Genomic DNA, 15,488 nt, shown 5'->3' with positions numbered 1-15,488 from the left:
ACTCTGTCGATTCCATCAACCAAAAGGAAAGAAATAGCGAAGTCAGTCAAGCAATTTCTAAGTCACAAACTGGCGTCAAGGAGGACTCAAGAAAGGATCCTGGGTTCTCTCCAGTTTGCATCAGTGACGAACGTCTTAATGAAAGCCAAACTGAAAGACCTAACCAGAATCTGGCGCTCACGAGCAAATGTCAGGTCAGGGACAAACTATCCTCAGTCCCTCTGATTCTAAAGAATCGACTTCGGCCGTGGGCGAAAGTCAAGAATTTGTCAGTGTCAGTACCCCTTCAGTTCCCTCCACCAGGGATCACCATCCACACAGACGCGTCCTTAAGCGGTTGGGGAGGGTATTCCTAGGTCAAAAAGGTTCAAGGAACTTGGTCACCTCAGTTCGTCAGTTCCATATAAACGTACTGGAGGCAATGGCAGTGTTCTTGACTCTAAAAAGGTTGCGCCCACCAAATGTACTCCCAAATAAAGGCTAGTTCTGGACAGCGCAGTGGTAGTACATTGTATAAACAAGAGGAGGCTTCCAAGTCACGTTCATCTAAATCATGTCATGGTAGCCATCTTCTCAATGGCAGACAAGTTCAGTTGGCATCTCTCCTCCACTCACATAGCTGGAGTGAGAAACGTCATAGCAGACGCGCTATCCCAATCAGTGCCCCTAGAGTCGGAATGGTCACTGGACAACAGTTCGTTCCAATGGATACTTCAAAGAGTTCCAGGGTCTACAGGTGGATCTCTTCGCATCTCAAGCGAACCACAAACTTGCCGTGTTATGTAGCCCCAACCTGGACCCTCTGGCCTATGCCACGGACGCCCTGGCTCTAGACTGGAACAACTGGAAGAAGATTTATGTCTTCCCTCCAGTGAATCTTCTCATGAAAGTTTTAAACAAACTCAGGACATTCAAGGGTCAAGTGGCTCTAGTAGCCCCAGACTGGCCGAAGAGCAATTGGTATCCCCTAATTCTGGAACTGGGCCTTCGTCCTCTTCGGATCCCCAATCCCAGGCTCTCCAGTCAGTACAAACGAAGACTGTGTTCGCTTCCTCAGGGATTCTCAAAACCCTAACTTTATGGATTTCATGAAGTTTGCGGCAAAAAGAGATGCGAATATTGACCCTCAGAATATTCTCTTCCTTGGATGGCCATCCCGATAAAAGGGATTCAACTTTGAGACAGTATGATGCTGCTGTCAAAAAGTTAGCAATCTTCCTGAGAGAATCAGATATTAGAATCATGACAGTTAATTCAGCTATATCCTTTTTCAGATCCTTATTGAAAAAGGTTTAGCAGCTAGCCACGATTACGACAAACAAGTCAGCCTTGAAAAAGATATTTCAATTTGGGTTCAACATAGACTTGACGGGATTCCTACTTCTCGTCTATTCCTAAGGCATGTGCTAGACTTAGACCTTCTGTAAGGCTACGTCAGTTTCATGGTTTCTTAAACGATGTTCTAAAACTGGCTTCAGAAAACCGATAATGACACATGCTCGTTATAATGCTCTAAGAAAAACCCTATTTTTATTAAGCTTAGCTTCAGGAGCAAGAATTTCAGAAACTGTCGGCTTTATCCAGAGATCCGGATCATATCAATTCCTTCCCACAGGGGAAGTCCTACTTTCTCCGGAACGTAGCTTTTTAGCAAAGAATGAAGATCCTTTGATGAGGTGGGAACCTTGGAAGGTACTACCCTTCCACAAGATATATCTCTTTGCCCAGTTTTCAACCTTACGAGCCTTTCTGTCCAGGACCTCCTCATCCTCATCGGGCCCCCTCTTTAAGAGGGAGGAAAAGAACTTTATCCATTAAAGGCATCAGGCAACAAAATCCTGTACTTTATTAAGCAAGCCAATCCTGACTCTTTCCCGAAAGCACATGATGTCAGGGCAGTAGCCACCTCAATTAATTATTTCCAACATATGAACTTCGATGAGTTGAAAAAGTATACCGGATGGAAATCGCCGACAGTGTTCAAACGTCACTACCTTAAGTCCTTGGAAGCTCTGAAATTTTCAGCAGTAGCAGCGGGTAACATAGTTTCCCCTGACTCTAGCTAATCTGTAGTAGAAGATTCAGTCCTCCTTTCTACTGCCTACACCCAAACAGTTCGTCTATTCCTGCCTTGTTCATTTACATTCACCTTGTGTCTTAGCTGCTTTTATGATGGTGTAGTGGGTGCCCCTTATTTTTTGCTAGGGACACTCACAGATGATTATAGTTAATTGATCTCATGGATGTTACCCCCTTATTTTATGCTAGGGGATACATCTTATTTTATAATGGTTACGGGTTTGTATATTAAGTCATATACATTCCTTTATATATTATCATTGTTGATAATTTGTTCATTGATTATATTAATTGCTATAATATTTTAGATACATGCCTTTACACAGATACCATTTTGATACATGTAAGTCATTTTACCTCTGTATATATGTAAATTACCTTATGTTAAGAAACATGATTAGAATTAAGTATAATTAAGCATATTTCTATTTTTGTATCACTGTGATATGTATCTTTTTAGCAATTATATCCTTTTTATATTTATTTTATCTTTTATTTGAGACCATTCTGATTTATTTTATCACTTTATTTACAATCTTGTGCTATTTCTCTGGTACGATTCGCGCAGCGACACGAGCTGAGCCCAGAAAAGGGATTTTGACGTAAGAAAAAATCTATTTCTGGGCGATTGGCTCGTGTCGCCAGCGAAATCCCACCCTACCCATCCCTTCGCCCAGATTGTCTGCTAACTTCAGGATGGCCACCAGAGGCGCAGCAGTCGGCAGCATGGGATGGAGTAGTAGTAGTACGAGCTGCTCACTCTGTGGTCGGCTCCCCTCATGGAGGTTTTGTAGTGGGAGATTTCTATTGGCATTTGGCTCGTGGTAGTGGTCTCACTCGCCTAGTGTTTCATACCGACACCCTCTTGGAGGTGGGGTGAGCGAGTCAGTTATACTGACCTTTTTCTTTATTTTATTTATTCTCTGGTATGTGTTAGTACATTTACCCTAGAAATAATAGATTAAAGGAGATTTCGCTGGCGACACGAGCCAATCGCCCAGAAATAGATTTTTCCTTACGTCAAAATCCCTTTATACTTACCAAGTAATTATGAATCAAAGCTCTCCCTCTCCATAAGAGCAGAAAACAATTGACGACTCTCAGCTACTGTGAATTTCAACATTTAAGCTACCAGCGAGTGAAACCTTTGGCAATATAATTAGTACTTGGTAAGTATAAATAAAATTTTACTTTATTATAAAAATGTCATGTTTGTCATGGATTTCTTGGGCATGTGGTCTAACTTAAAGAAAATTTCTTTCCCACTATTGACTTAGCTTCCACCTTAAGGGAGACCAAGGCCAATAATTATTTTTATTTTACTTGCAATAGAGACTTAAGTGCTCCAACTTCCTTAATTTTTTATTATCAAAGCTAATTTAAACATTACATTATGAGATTGCATTCATGATTTAATTCTACTATATATTTTCCTGTGAGAGTGTATACTCATTATTAGCAAGGAATTTTTTTTATTGGATACAGAATTATGTTTTTATGACTGTATCCTAGGTACTGTATTTCACATGTGCTTCCTTCATTCTTACTGGATGTGGAGCTATATCCACATATTGAAGCATGAGAGTTTGAAAGTAAGCATAGTTAGTTTGAAAGTTAAGAGTGATCTAAGTTAAATTGTCCATCATATGGCTAAGAAGTAAGGTAATAATTTATAATCTATAAAACAAGAGTTGCTCAAAAAAATATTTATTTACAGTTGCACTGTTTGTCCAATCTGATACATATTCTAGAAGAAAAGGATCCAAGTATTTGTTATACAGTCAGAAAGTATGCTGCCATGAGTCTGCTTGAAGTCTTTCATAAAACACTTCCATCATACCACTATGAACCTCACGATCTCACGCAGAAATGTAAGTCTAAAGAAAATTTATTTTATTTAAGTTTATTGTTAATGGAAATACTTACACAAAATAGACCACGCCATCTATTTTGATTGTGAGAAAATATATTGATCTTACTTCTAGTGGAACTTCATCGTGATTGTCTTTGTATGTGATTAATTTATTAAATTATTTGCAATGAATTGTTCTTTTTTTGGTGCTAACAGTTAAACTTTGGAAACTTGAACAAAGAAATTATGCTTATTTATTTATGCTAACCTTGATTTTAAATGTGAATGCATTCCAGATTATATTTAAGGTGTAGAACAGAAACAAATTCCCATTCTTTAGTTAAGGAATTCATCAACGGTGTTACTTGCTCTCAGTGCTTTGCTTAATAGATTGGAATATCTGTGCTGTTATTTGTTGTTGCAGGTTCATCATGGTCCATTCACCTTTCCTGATTTGATACCCACTATAATTCAGAGTGACCTCTGTCACCTTAACATTTAATTATTAGAGCAGGTATTTGTCATGCTCATTCCTTCAGAATCTTCTCTTCAGGACGCTCAGTCATCTCACCACCATACTTTAGCACCATCTCACTTCCAGTTCTCTTTCCATTATTCAAGACTCCTAAACACTCGCTTTCACAAACATTATCAAAATTACTCTTTATAATACTGAGACAGTTCTATCTTTTATTTCGAAATTATTTATTTTATTAAACATTTTATCTGTATTTATATCCATGCAGAACAACTTATTATCCTATTTACTTTGCTTATTACACTCTCTCTCTCTCTCTCTCTCTCTCTCTCTCTCTCTCTCTCTCTCTCTCTCTCTCTCTCTCTCTCTCTCTCGGTGGCATGCTGAATGATGACTTCAGCTGGTCCTTCAGCAATTCGTAGGTGACGGGTTTGAAGTTCTGCCAGCCATCCTGTGACTTTCTCAAAGACATCATCTGGCAAGAATTTGGGATGGTGTCTGCTTTGCACATTGAGGAGGTGATATTCTTTAATAGAAAGGTTGTTTTTTCCCTGAAAAACTAAGCTTATGGGTTGTGGGGCGGGAATGGAGGTAGACGTACGGAGGGAGTGATGAGGGTCATGCTGGAAAGACTGGCATCGTTGTTGACTGGGTTGGTCATCTCTGTGGTCACGTATGTAGCGAAGGCGTGAGTAAGAGGCAGTGTTGACAAACTTACTGATTTATTCATACAACAGCAGATAGGTCAATAGCTCTTGCAAGTGGAAATGTATGCACCTGACATCCGGTGAAAAGAAACAGAGATTAAACACAACACTTGTGTTTGTTGACAAATGGAAATATACATACGAACTGATACACAGCACAGGACTGAAGTTAAGTTACATATGGCTGAAAGGCTGACATTACATTGCTTATGATGATGACGATACATTTAATATAACAATAATTATAAAGGAGATATATGTGTAAGTGATGCGTGACATATGCTGTGTTTCTTGTGTCCACGTGTTGGGGTGTGGAGTTGTTGTTGTGATATTAACTGGCTTGTGCAATGAAGGTGTGTGTGGTCCACTTGGGAACCCTACAATATTTCTGTAAGAACTCAGTAAATTTCTTATTGGAAGGAGACACGACTGTCAGTATTGGCAAAATACAGGTAAAGGACAACCTAAAAAAAACCAGTTCAGTATAATTTGTCTAGTATTACCACCCCCAAGAACACAGTTGGTTATCTATAACATCAGTTCCTCGTTGGACGAGTGGGTTAAATGCTCGCCTAACAATTTTGTAGTCCCGTGTTCGATTCCCCACCCTGCCAACGTGGAATCAGGAATTTGTTTCTGGTGATTAGAGATTCATTTCTTAAATTCTTTTGGGCTAGCTGTATGAGGGTTGTTAATCAGCTCAGTGGTTTGGTTAAACTATGATATACTTAACTTATCTTTAGCATTGAATTACAATAGAAAGGTTTTTACTGGCTGTATGCCTTACCATTAATGGCTCAAAGGTCGTTAGTACCTCAAGATTGGATTTTGCAATGCCAACAGACAAGGCTTATCAGTAAAATGTTCCTCTTGCTCAGATTGTCAGTTAGTTGAGTTTTATCGGTGAGATAGCTTGCCATCTTATCCAACAACCTGATTGCATGCATAGTGCAAGCTGTTTCTTGTGCTAGTTTATCATAAAATGATTGGTTATTGATAAGTGTTGGTGGGGAGGAGAAGGTTGAAAATCCTGGACAATCTCATGAGAAGAGGTCAAAGGGAATTGTTTAAGTAAAAAGCAAAGAAAGTAGGGAATACTTAGCTCTATTTCCAGGGTGAATGGTGGTCCTGACAGTGGAAGTGGACCACCTTTGTTTTTAAGGTGAAAGTACAGTAGTAGTACTGTAATGTATCTCTTTTTATAAAATCTATTTCCTTAAATTTACATCTGACCTTTGTTAGCATAGGGTACCAGAGCTGCATTTATGTAGAACATTATGTGAAGAATTTATTATGGGATAATAGTGGTTGGTTACTTTCTCACTTGCATGCTATGCTTAATTAAATTTTTACGACTTTATGATGTACACAATTATTTTGTTTATTTTACAGTGAAAAAGGAAACAAAGGAGCAGTACCTGTATGAAAATTTCATATTAAAGTCTTACCAGACTTATCTGAAGGAACTGGAAAGGTTTCTGAAAGAGTACACTGATAATAGAAATAAGACTCCTCCAGCAAAGGTACACTGAGTTGATTCTTGCCATTATAGTTCAGATTCCTGTGCTTTTCTATTACATTTATAACAAAGTGTCTTCTGCAATGTACTGTGGAACATGGTTTCTGTGTAATGTTTCTTAATATTTCATTTCCTAAATCATATCAATCTTTTATTTTTATTGAATTACAACTCATTTATTTACACCTAGTAATGGTTAATTATTGAAAGAAAGTAGAGGCTCTTGTATAATACTTTTGATCAAGATGTGTAGCTGATAAACTATTTTTTGTAAAGATTTCCAGACCGGTCTGTTAATAATGATGGTAATGATCACTATTTCAGCAACTGGCTCTGGTGTCATTGAAATGCTTGGGAGAATTGCTTATGAAGCACAGTTCTTTTGCCTACACAAATAACATCATTGCAGCACTTGTACCTTATATGAATAACAGAGATGATGAGATAAGCAGTATGATTGTGAATTATTTTCATACACTCTTCAAGGGTGACATCAAGGGAGATGTCTCTTTAGAGGTGAGCTAACATTGCAATGAATACGTTGTAATAGGATATGAGAATATTTGGAATATCGTGCAGAGATTTATAAGTATCACAGAAAGTTTATACAATTTTAGATATACTATCTGTATCTGTAATTGTCATAAAATTATTTTAATATATAACGTTCCCCTTTTAGGTTGTGAAACGTATTGATCACTTTATACGTAAAAGGTCTTTTCATGTTCGTGAGGAACTTTTAAGTGTTCTTTTATCCTTAAGAATAAAGAATGTGAAAAGCTTAGATGACGAACTTGAAGCAAAGAACATAGCTAAGAAAAAGTTGACCCACACCGAAAAACTTATGCGCAAACTTATGGAGGAGAAGAAGCCAAAGAAATCAAATAAAGAAGCAAAGGTAAGGCTGCTGGTGTATTTGTGTATTTTTATTGCTTAGTTTTTGTTTTTTATGGGTAAGGCATGTATGATTTCAATTTTCTGAAATTTATTTCTCATTTCTCTCTTCCATTCACTTATTCAACACAGTGTAATAAAAATTAAGTGCTATGTTTCACTTGTATCATATATTTTGGGTGTTTGATGTAATGATAGAAGTGTTAATTCACAGAATAGGTTAAACAAGGAAGGTAGCAGGTTTGTGCAAAAAATTTGGAAAAGTGTGGATGTTGAATGGAAATGAAAGGAAAAAAGATCGAGGTTGTTGAGATGGAAGGATGATTAAAATGGGGAGAAATGGTAAAGGAACTAGTAATAGGGTTAGTGAAGGTGAAAAGATTGATCAGTATTTTTCAGATTAATTTGGTAGAGTGGAAAGTAAAGAGAATGATAGATTGGTGAAGAGTGTTTTAAGTAAAAAAGTTTTATGGGAAGATAGAGAAAGATAGATATGTACGTAAATAGAGGGCACAGAAGAATTGTTAGGGTGTAGAAAGTGTGTGTGCATAATTTAGAAGTAATTGGCACAGTGTCTATAAGGGGTTTGCTGTGCTGCTGATAAGCCTTCAGTAGCTTATGTTGCAACAGTTGTTCCGACACGGCATACAAACCTTCGGTCCTTTTACAATAGGAAGGTACTAGCGGCAGCTGGATAGGTCGTAAGCTTTCGAACAAGGGGTTCGGTAGTTAACTGCTTGTCCGACGGGGGGCGCGCGCGACTGGGAGGTAAACAAATCACTTTTGCTTTCGGCCTCACAGCGAGTAGACGTGTGTGTTCGACGCTCTCTGCCCGCTTCTCGTCGTTTGCTTTCCTTGAGTATATGGTTGTGTTTGTGTATGAAAGAATCATTGTAAGTACAATCATTTCTCTTTATTCATTTAATTGTGAATTTATTGGTCAATCATGGAATCTCCTCGCCTCGCTACCCCACGGAGACTATGCCCGGGTACCGAAGGGCGTAAATGCGGAAAGTTCCGCTCATTCCCGGAAATTGATCCACATATTTTGTGCGCTCGGTGTCGGGGGCGCGAATGCACCCGAGCCGAGCCCGTGATGTATGTAATAATTGGTCGGAGGCGCAGTGGACTTTGTATGAGGGCAGGAAGAAGCGAAGGCCTGCCAAAGGAGTCGTCGGAAAGCCTCTCCCGCGACTCCTTTGGTTACGGACACTTCGTCTTCTTTCCTGCCGCCCGCTCAACTCCCACGGTTGGCGCCTTCCCCTTCGGGGGGGGGTTTCTAGGTCCTTCTCCTCACCCGACTTGTCGAGTGTGGAGGAGGGCGCTAGATACCCTGACGTCGAGTTGTACTCTGGGTCCTCTATCCGTTCGTCTTCGCGCGAGCGAGTAGAGGATCCTGCTAATCACCCGACTTTTGCTTCCTCAGGTGCGGTTGCCGCGAAGGACGACCTCGGACAGGTGTGGGCATCGTTGGGGCTGCAGGGCGTGCCGAGTGTCCAGGGGCTGCTCTACCATCTCGCTGGCTCCGTGGCGGTCACGCATGCGACGGTTACGACCACCACCACGACCCTTACAACACCTGGCTACGCCTTCACCTCCTCACTGGTGTACACCCCGCACGCGGTCTCTGTAACACCAACTACATCGGTGCAGGGCAGTCGCCGTACCACGGGGGAGTGTGATGCCGCCACCTGGGTTTGCCGTGCTGCCGCGACCGGACTTCGTGTGCCCGAAGAGCTCGCCCCTGGACCTCCCACCAGTACCAAGGATGTCTGTGCCGCTGGTCCGTCCAACTGGACCGCCTGCACAGCCTGCCATACCTGCCGTACCTGCCCAGCCGCTGTTCACGGACGTGACGTTGATGACCACTGCTGCCGTTCCTGTACCTGCTCCTGCCGTTTCTACTGCTGTTCCTGTGATGCCTGCACCTGCTGACGTTGTTCCTGTTCCTGGCTCCGCTGCTCCCGATGCTGATCTGTTCGGACAGGTGCGTCCGGGCCCTGTTGCTTCGGCAACAGCAGCCCCGGCTCCGCTCTGGATGACAGATCTGACATCGGTCCTGAGGAGGTTGACGAAGAAGAAGAAGAAGAGGAGGAAGGTGTCGTCGTCGTCTTCATCGTCTTTTTCGTCGTCGTCGTCGTCTGCCGCCTCTTCCCCCCTAAGAAGTCTCCTTCGGGAACTTCTAAGGGCCCGTCTCGCTCTGGTGAGACGGGGGGTTCTTCCGCTGGTCACCCTGCTCCTTCGGGGGCAGGACCCGTCTCTTCTTCCGCAAGGAAGAAGACTACGGGGACCAGAGGAGTGCCGGCTAACACCGGCACTTCCTCACTGCTGTTAGTGGTTCGGCCACGCAGCAGGATCCGTCTCGGCCTCTCGTTCGCGAAAGGTACCGAGTGTAACGGTCGCCTAACAGCGACCGTGCAGCTAGGAAACCAGCCTCTGAGCCAGCTCAGCGTCAGGTTCATGGCACGGAGCGGAAGACTGGTGACAGTCGCTCACGCGACTCGCACCAGACCAGCTCTCGCTCTCGCGGCGAGCAGCTGGCCACCCGGGCGGACGTGACGGTCCATGACCGGCCACGGGCTGAGGCTGGGAAGAGGTCCCCCCGTTCGCCGGCACCAGCCACTGGTGGTACCAGCGACGTGACGCGCCGTGAGGATACGCACCGGTCTCACCGTGACAGTGGAGCTCGCCGGTCGCCTGACCGTCACTCTCACAGAGAGCGATCGGGTACGGCGACCAGCACCAGCTCCTCTGACACACGAGACCGGGGCCGCTGTTCTCGGTCCAGCCGTTCTCCACAGCGAGACGGCTTGACTAGGTCTGCAGCTCGATCGCCACCGCGGGTTGACGATCGCCTGCAGTCTTCCAAGCCCACTGGTTCTGCCAGCGAGCGAGGAGGGAGCGTCAGGTCTGCCTCTCCCATACCTTCAACCTCCTCGGGTTACACCGGGAGGGGCGAGGTATTGAGGAGTGATCGTGAGGGGTGCGCCCCTCAGGATCCCACCACGTCATCATACGTACCAGGCACGGTTCTCGGACCAGCCAGGTCGTACGCACAGGTGGTTGGAGGAGACCAAGAGGGGTCTGTCGCTGTTCCTCCCTTCGAGGGAGGAGGGTCTCGGGAGATGCTCCTGTTTGAGGGACTGGATGGTCCGACTCCGCAGGACGCAGTCACTCCTGAGATCCAGAGGAACTTTGCCGAGGTTATTGCGCTGATTCGTCAGCACAACGACCTCGCGGAAGGATCGCCGCTCCCACCATCCGAGCCCACGTCCCGGCTCGAGTCGTTCTGGGGCCCGAAGAGGGAACCCAGAGACCGACGGTGGGTTTGCCGGCGTTCCGAGCTTGCAGACTCAGTGCTGGACCAGGTAGAATCGCTTGTCTCCGGACAAGACGGTTCTCTCAAGTCTGGCAGGTCGAGCAAGCTGCTTCCACCTCCTCTGCTGCGACAGCGGCGTTTTTACGTGCCATCCGAGGACCCGATGCCGCCCAAACAGGTAAACCCGGAGTTAGCCAGGCTGACTCCGGGTGTGTCTCTGCAGCAGCTCCTGTCCGAGAACCTATGGTTCTCGCAGCAAGAGGCACTCGGCCTGGAATCTACTGCCATGGCAGAGCTTTCCAGGCCGTCTCCTGGCTAGATCTGTGGTCCCTCACAGTATCTAAGGTCGCAGCCAACTCCGGGGGAATTTCTCCCGAAGATGACTCGGCCTTTAGGAGACTTTGCCAGTCTGAAGGAAGAGCATCTCCTTCCTTGCCCACCAGACGGTGAACCTGTGGGCCAACCTGGTTCTCCGACGAAGGGACGCTGTCCTTACTCGGGTTCCAGGGCGGCCGGGCGTGTGAAGCGGCGTTGGGACTTCGCAACGGACCTTTACGGAGTTCCACATCTCTCTTCCCAGGAGAGATGGTGGACGCTGCGGTGGACAGACGGCGCACTGACGACAGTGACCGTCTGGTTCACCAGGCAGTCTCGAAGGCTTCTGGGCAGCCTCGGACTGCGGCCAAGTCTAAGAGCTCGGCTAGCGCTTCCTCGTGGCTAAGACGGTAGCTGCGTCGAAGCCCCAGGGGAAAGACTCTGTCTTCTTCGACTTCTACCAAGGGGAGCCGTAACCAGCCCTCCTCCCAGCCCTCCTCCTCCCGTGGAGGCTCTGGGAAGAAGTCGAAGAAAGGGGGGAAACGCTAGGGACGGCGTTCCCCCTCACCTGCTGCCGGAAGTGGGGGGGTGCCTGGCCAGCCATTGGACAACTTGGCAGCGCTACGGCGCCGAGACCTGGATTGTAGATGTCCTTCGGGAGGGATATCTATTACCCTTCGAATCTCGGCCACCCCTCCTCACCTCCAACCCGGTCCAACAGCAGTCGTACGTTCCAGGGTCATCGAAGGACGTAGCATTGAGACAGGAGATCAAGACCATGCTGAGCAAGAGAGCTGTGGAAATCGTCACGGATCAGTCACCAGACTTTTACAGTCGACTCTTCCTGGTGGAAAAGTCTACGGGAGGCTGGCGCCCGGTGATAGATCTCTCTCCTCTGAACCGGTTTGTTCGCCAGACCCGGTTCACGATGGAGACGGCACGTTCAGTGCTCGACTCCATCAGGGAGAACGATTTCATGCTTTCAGTGGACTTGAAGAATGCGTATTTCCCAAATACCCATTCATCAGTCCTCCAGAAAGTACCTCCGCTTCATCCTCGACGGGACGGTGTACCAGTTCAGGGCACTTGTTTTGCTTCGGTCTCTCAACCGCCCCACAGGTGTTCACGCGAGTGTTCACTCTGGTGTCTGCTTGGGCCCATTCGCACGGGATACGTCTGATGAGGTATCTCGACGATTGGTTAGTCCTGGCGAGCTCCCGCTCGCAGTTGCTACAGGACAGGGATCGACTGCCCGAGTTCTGTCGCGATCTGGGGATCGTTGTGAACTTCGAAAAGTCCGATCTCGAGCCCAAGCAGAGGATAAGTACCTGGGTATGCTGATCGACACGGTAGCAGGGCGAGTCTTCCCCCGCAGACTCGCGGATCAGCAGATTCAGGGAGGGCAGCCAACCAGTTCCTGTCTCGGCAGGAAACAGATAGCTCAGCGATGGCAAGTCGTGATCGGACACCTGTCGTCACTCGAGAAGTTAGTCCCTCAGGGCGTCTTCACCTGCGGTCTCTTCAGTGGAGACTGAAGGAGAGTTGGTCACAGGCGACGGATCCCCCAAGCTTTCCAGTGTCACTGACACCGGAGGTGAGGCAGGACCTAGCCTGGTGGCTGGACGACAGGAACCTCTTAAGAGGAGTGCCTCTGCGCACTCCCCCTCCGGACATGCAGCTGTTCTCAGACGCATCGACCGAGGGATGGGGCGCACACCTGGAGGAGTTGCTGACTTCAGGAGTGTGGGACGAGAACGACAAGCACCTTCACATCAATGTACTGGAACTCAAGGCAGCGTTCCTCGCTCTCCAAGAGTTCCAGAGGACCGCTTGATGGGACACTCAGTGGGTGTTGATGTGCGACAACACCACGGTATGTGGCCTACGTCAACAAACAGGGGGGCCCTAGTGTCTCTCCCGTTGTACCAGTTGACTCGGCGGCAGGTGCACGAGTGGGGGGGCCGAGGCACACTCAATAGAGCTGTCGGCACGGCTACATTCCAGGGGGAAGAGAATGTAGTAGCAGACACGCTCAGCCGTCGGGATCAGGTGATAGGACCGAATGGTTCTACACCAGGACGTGGCGGAAAGGCTCTTCGACCTGTGGGGGCGACCAGTCGTGGATCTGTTCGCCACCCTGCACAACAGGAAGCTCCAGGTGTTCTTCTCGGCCGTGCCGGACCCATGGGCAGCTGCAGAGGACGCTCTTCAACACCCGTGGGACAAACCTCTTCGTCTATGCCTTTCCCCCGTTCAGCCTGATTCGCAAGGTGATCAGTCGAGCACTGGTCACCCCGAATCTCAGGATGATCCTGGTGGCTCCCAAATGGCCACAGGCCATTTGGTATCCGGACCTGCTGGCTCTTCTCGCAGGAGAACCGAGAGAGATTCCCCTTGGCACAACCTTCTCGCCCAGCCACACGTCGAGCGGTACCACCGAGCAGTCCAGTCCCTACGTCTTCACGGCTGGCTGTTATCCACCATCTCTTGCGAACGAGAGGCTTTTCTCGTAGCGCAGCAACAGAGATGGCTGGAAACGTCCGTCAGTCCTCTGCAGCTGTGTACCAGGGGAAGTGGGCCGTCTTCTGTGGTTGGTGTCGTAGACGGGGTCTATCTCCTCTCAGAGCCACTCTTCAGCAGGTAGCGGATTTCCTCGTTTTTCTTCGCCGAGAGAAGCTCCTCTCAGTCCCCACAGTCAAAGGATACAGAGCCGCCCTGGCTCTCGTCCTGAAAACTGAGGGGATTGGACATCTCGAACTCGTTCGAGATCTCCTTGCTTATGAGGACTTCGAAAGGTTCTTGCCCACCCAGGGAACTCAGGCCCCCTGCTGGGATGTGACTCCGTCCTTAGGAGTTCGACTCGAACGCCGTTCGGAGCCACTCCGAGAGTCCGTCAGACAGGATCTGACCCTCAAGACCCTCTTCTTGCTGGCCTCCCTGGCATCGGCGAAGAGAGTAGGGGAACTTCATGGTCTTTCCTATGATGTACGACACTCCAGGGGATGGGGATCTGTGACGCTCGATTTCGTCCCGAACTTCGTGCGAAGACTCAGAAACCGTCGGTCCCTGACGACAGGTTCGAGTCCTTCACGATTCCCTCCCTAATGGACTTCACCGATAATGATGCGGATGAGATGCTGCTTTGTCCTGTGAGGGCGCTACGGCGCTATCTGAAGAAAACTCGACACCTCAGGCCTGAGTTGTCGACGCCTCTTCGTTAGCACCGGGGTAACCAAGAAAAGAAGAAGTATCCAAGAACACTTTCATTCTGGCTGCGTGAGGTTCCATCAGGAGGGCGTATATGAGGCTGATGGTAGTGACAACATCCGTACGTCCCGTCCGAGAGCTCACGAAGTCAGAAGTATTGGCCCCTCGTTGGCGTTTCGTAAGAACTTCTCCGTGGCGCAGGTCCTGAAGGCAGGGGTCTGGTCTAACCAGACTACCTTTACGTCCTTGCTATTCCGGTTCGGGATATTGCCCACAGGTCCTTGGATACCTTTTCCTTGGGACCCGTGGTGGCTGCTCAACAGTTGTGTAGCTAACCCAGACCCTCGCAGGCTGAAACAGCATCGAGTCCTGGTGTGACTGTGTGGATGGATGTGTGAATGAGTGAGTGACTGGCTCCCTCTTCCCGTCTTTTTTCCTCCTCCTCTACCTGTGGGCAGAGGGCCACGGTCATCACTACGCTGGATGAGGACGAGATGCAGGTGAGCTATATGACAGAGCCCCATCCTATCCCTTTCACTAGGGATAGGAGCAGAATATCCACACTTCCTCCTAAACAAGGGGGGGGAAGTGGATGCCTACAAGAGTCAAACCCATGACTTTATATTTGCTCCTGTACAGGAACAAGTTCTTACATTGCTGGTACGAAGAGATACGCTTGCCTCTCTCTTAGTACTCGGTCCAGAGGTCTGACCATTGATCCTGCGGTGCACACCCCGATCAATCGGACAGAGGCTTGGATCCCTCCCTCGCTCTTACGACCAGGGAGGCTTCCAAGGTTGGGCGAACACCAGTCTGTTCACAAAAGACTCAGATTCCTCCCACCAAGAAGTGAGTCTTCCTATTGTAAAAGGACCGAAGGTTTGTATGCCGTGTCGGAACAAATGACAATTTGTCCAAAATTGCATTTTTCCTAAACTATACAAACCCTGATGGTCCTTTTACACATAGCCCCACCTCATGCCACCCCTCACTCTGCAGTTTTTGCTTGGGCCAAAAGCAAAAGTGATTTGTTTACCTCCCAGTCGCGCGCGCGCGCCTGTCGGACAAGCAGTTAACTACCGAACCCCTTGTTCGAAAGCTTACGACCTATCCAGCTG

General features: G+C 47.2%; 1 protein-coding gene across 1 annotated transcript in view; it reads left to right on the top strand.

Moving 5' to 3' along the window:
- LOC135208363 (nucleolar complex protein 3 homolog) overlaps positions 1 to 15,488 on the top strand; it is an 85,700-nt gene that overhangs the window by 55,630 nt on the left and 14,582 nt on the right. The window contains exons 8-11 of the mRNA XM_064240464.1: positions 3,797 to 3,950; positions 6,509 to 6,639; positions 6,960 to 7,151; positions 7,315 to 7,533. Of these exons, the coding sequence (XP_064096534.1) occupies positions 3,797 to 3,950; positions 6,509 to 6,639; positions 6,960 to 7,151; positions 7,315 to 7,533 (696 nt within the window). The remainder of the gene's footprint in view (positions 1 to 3,796; positions 3,951 to 6,508; positions 6,640 to 6,959; positions 7,152 to 7,314; positions 7,534 to 15,488) is intronic.

This window comes from Macrobrachium nipponense, chromosome 35, assembly GCF_015104395.2.
Source record: "Macrobrachium nipponense isolate FS-2020 chromosome 35, ASM1510439v2, whole genome shotgun sequence".
NCBI lineage: Eukaryota > Metazoa > Arthropoda > Malacostraca > Decapoda > Palaemonidae > Macrobrachium > Macrobrachium nipponense.
This window is presented reverse-complemented; position numbering and strand designations above follow the sequence as displayed.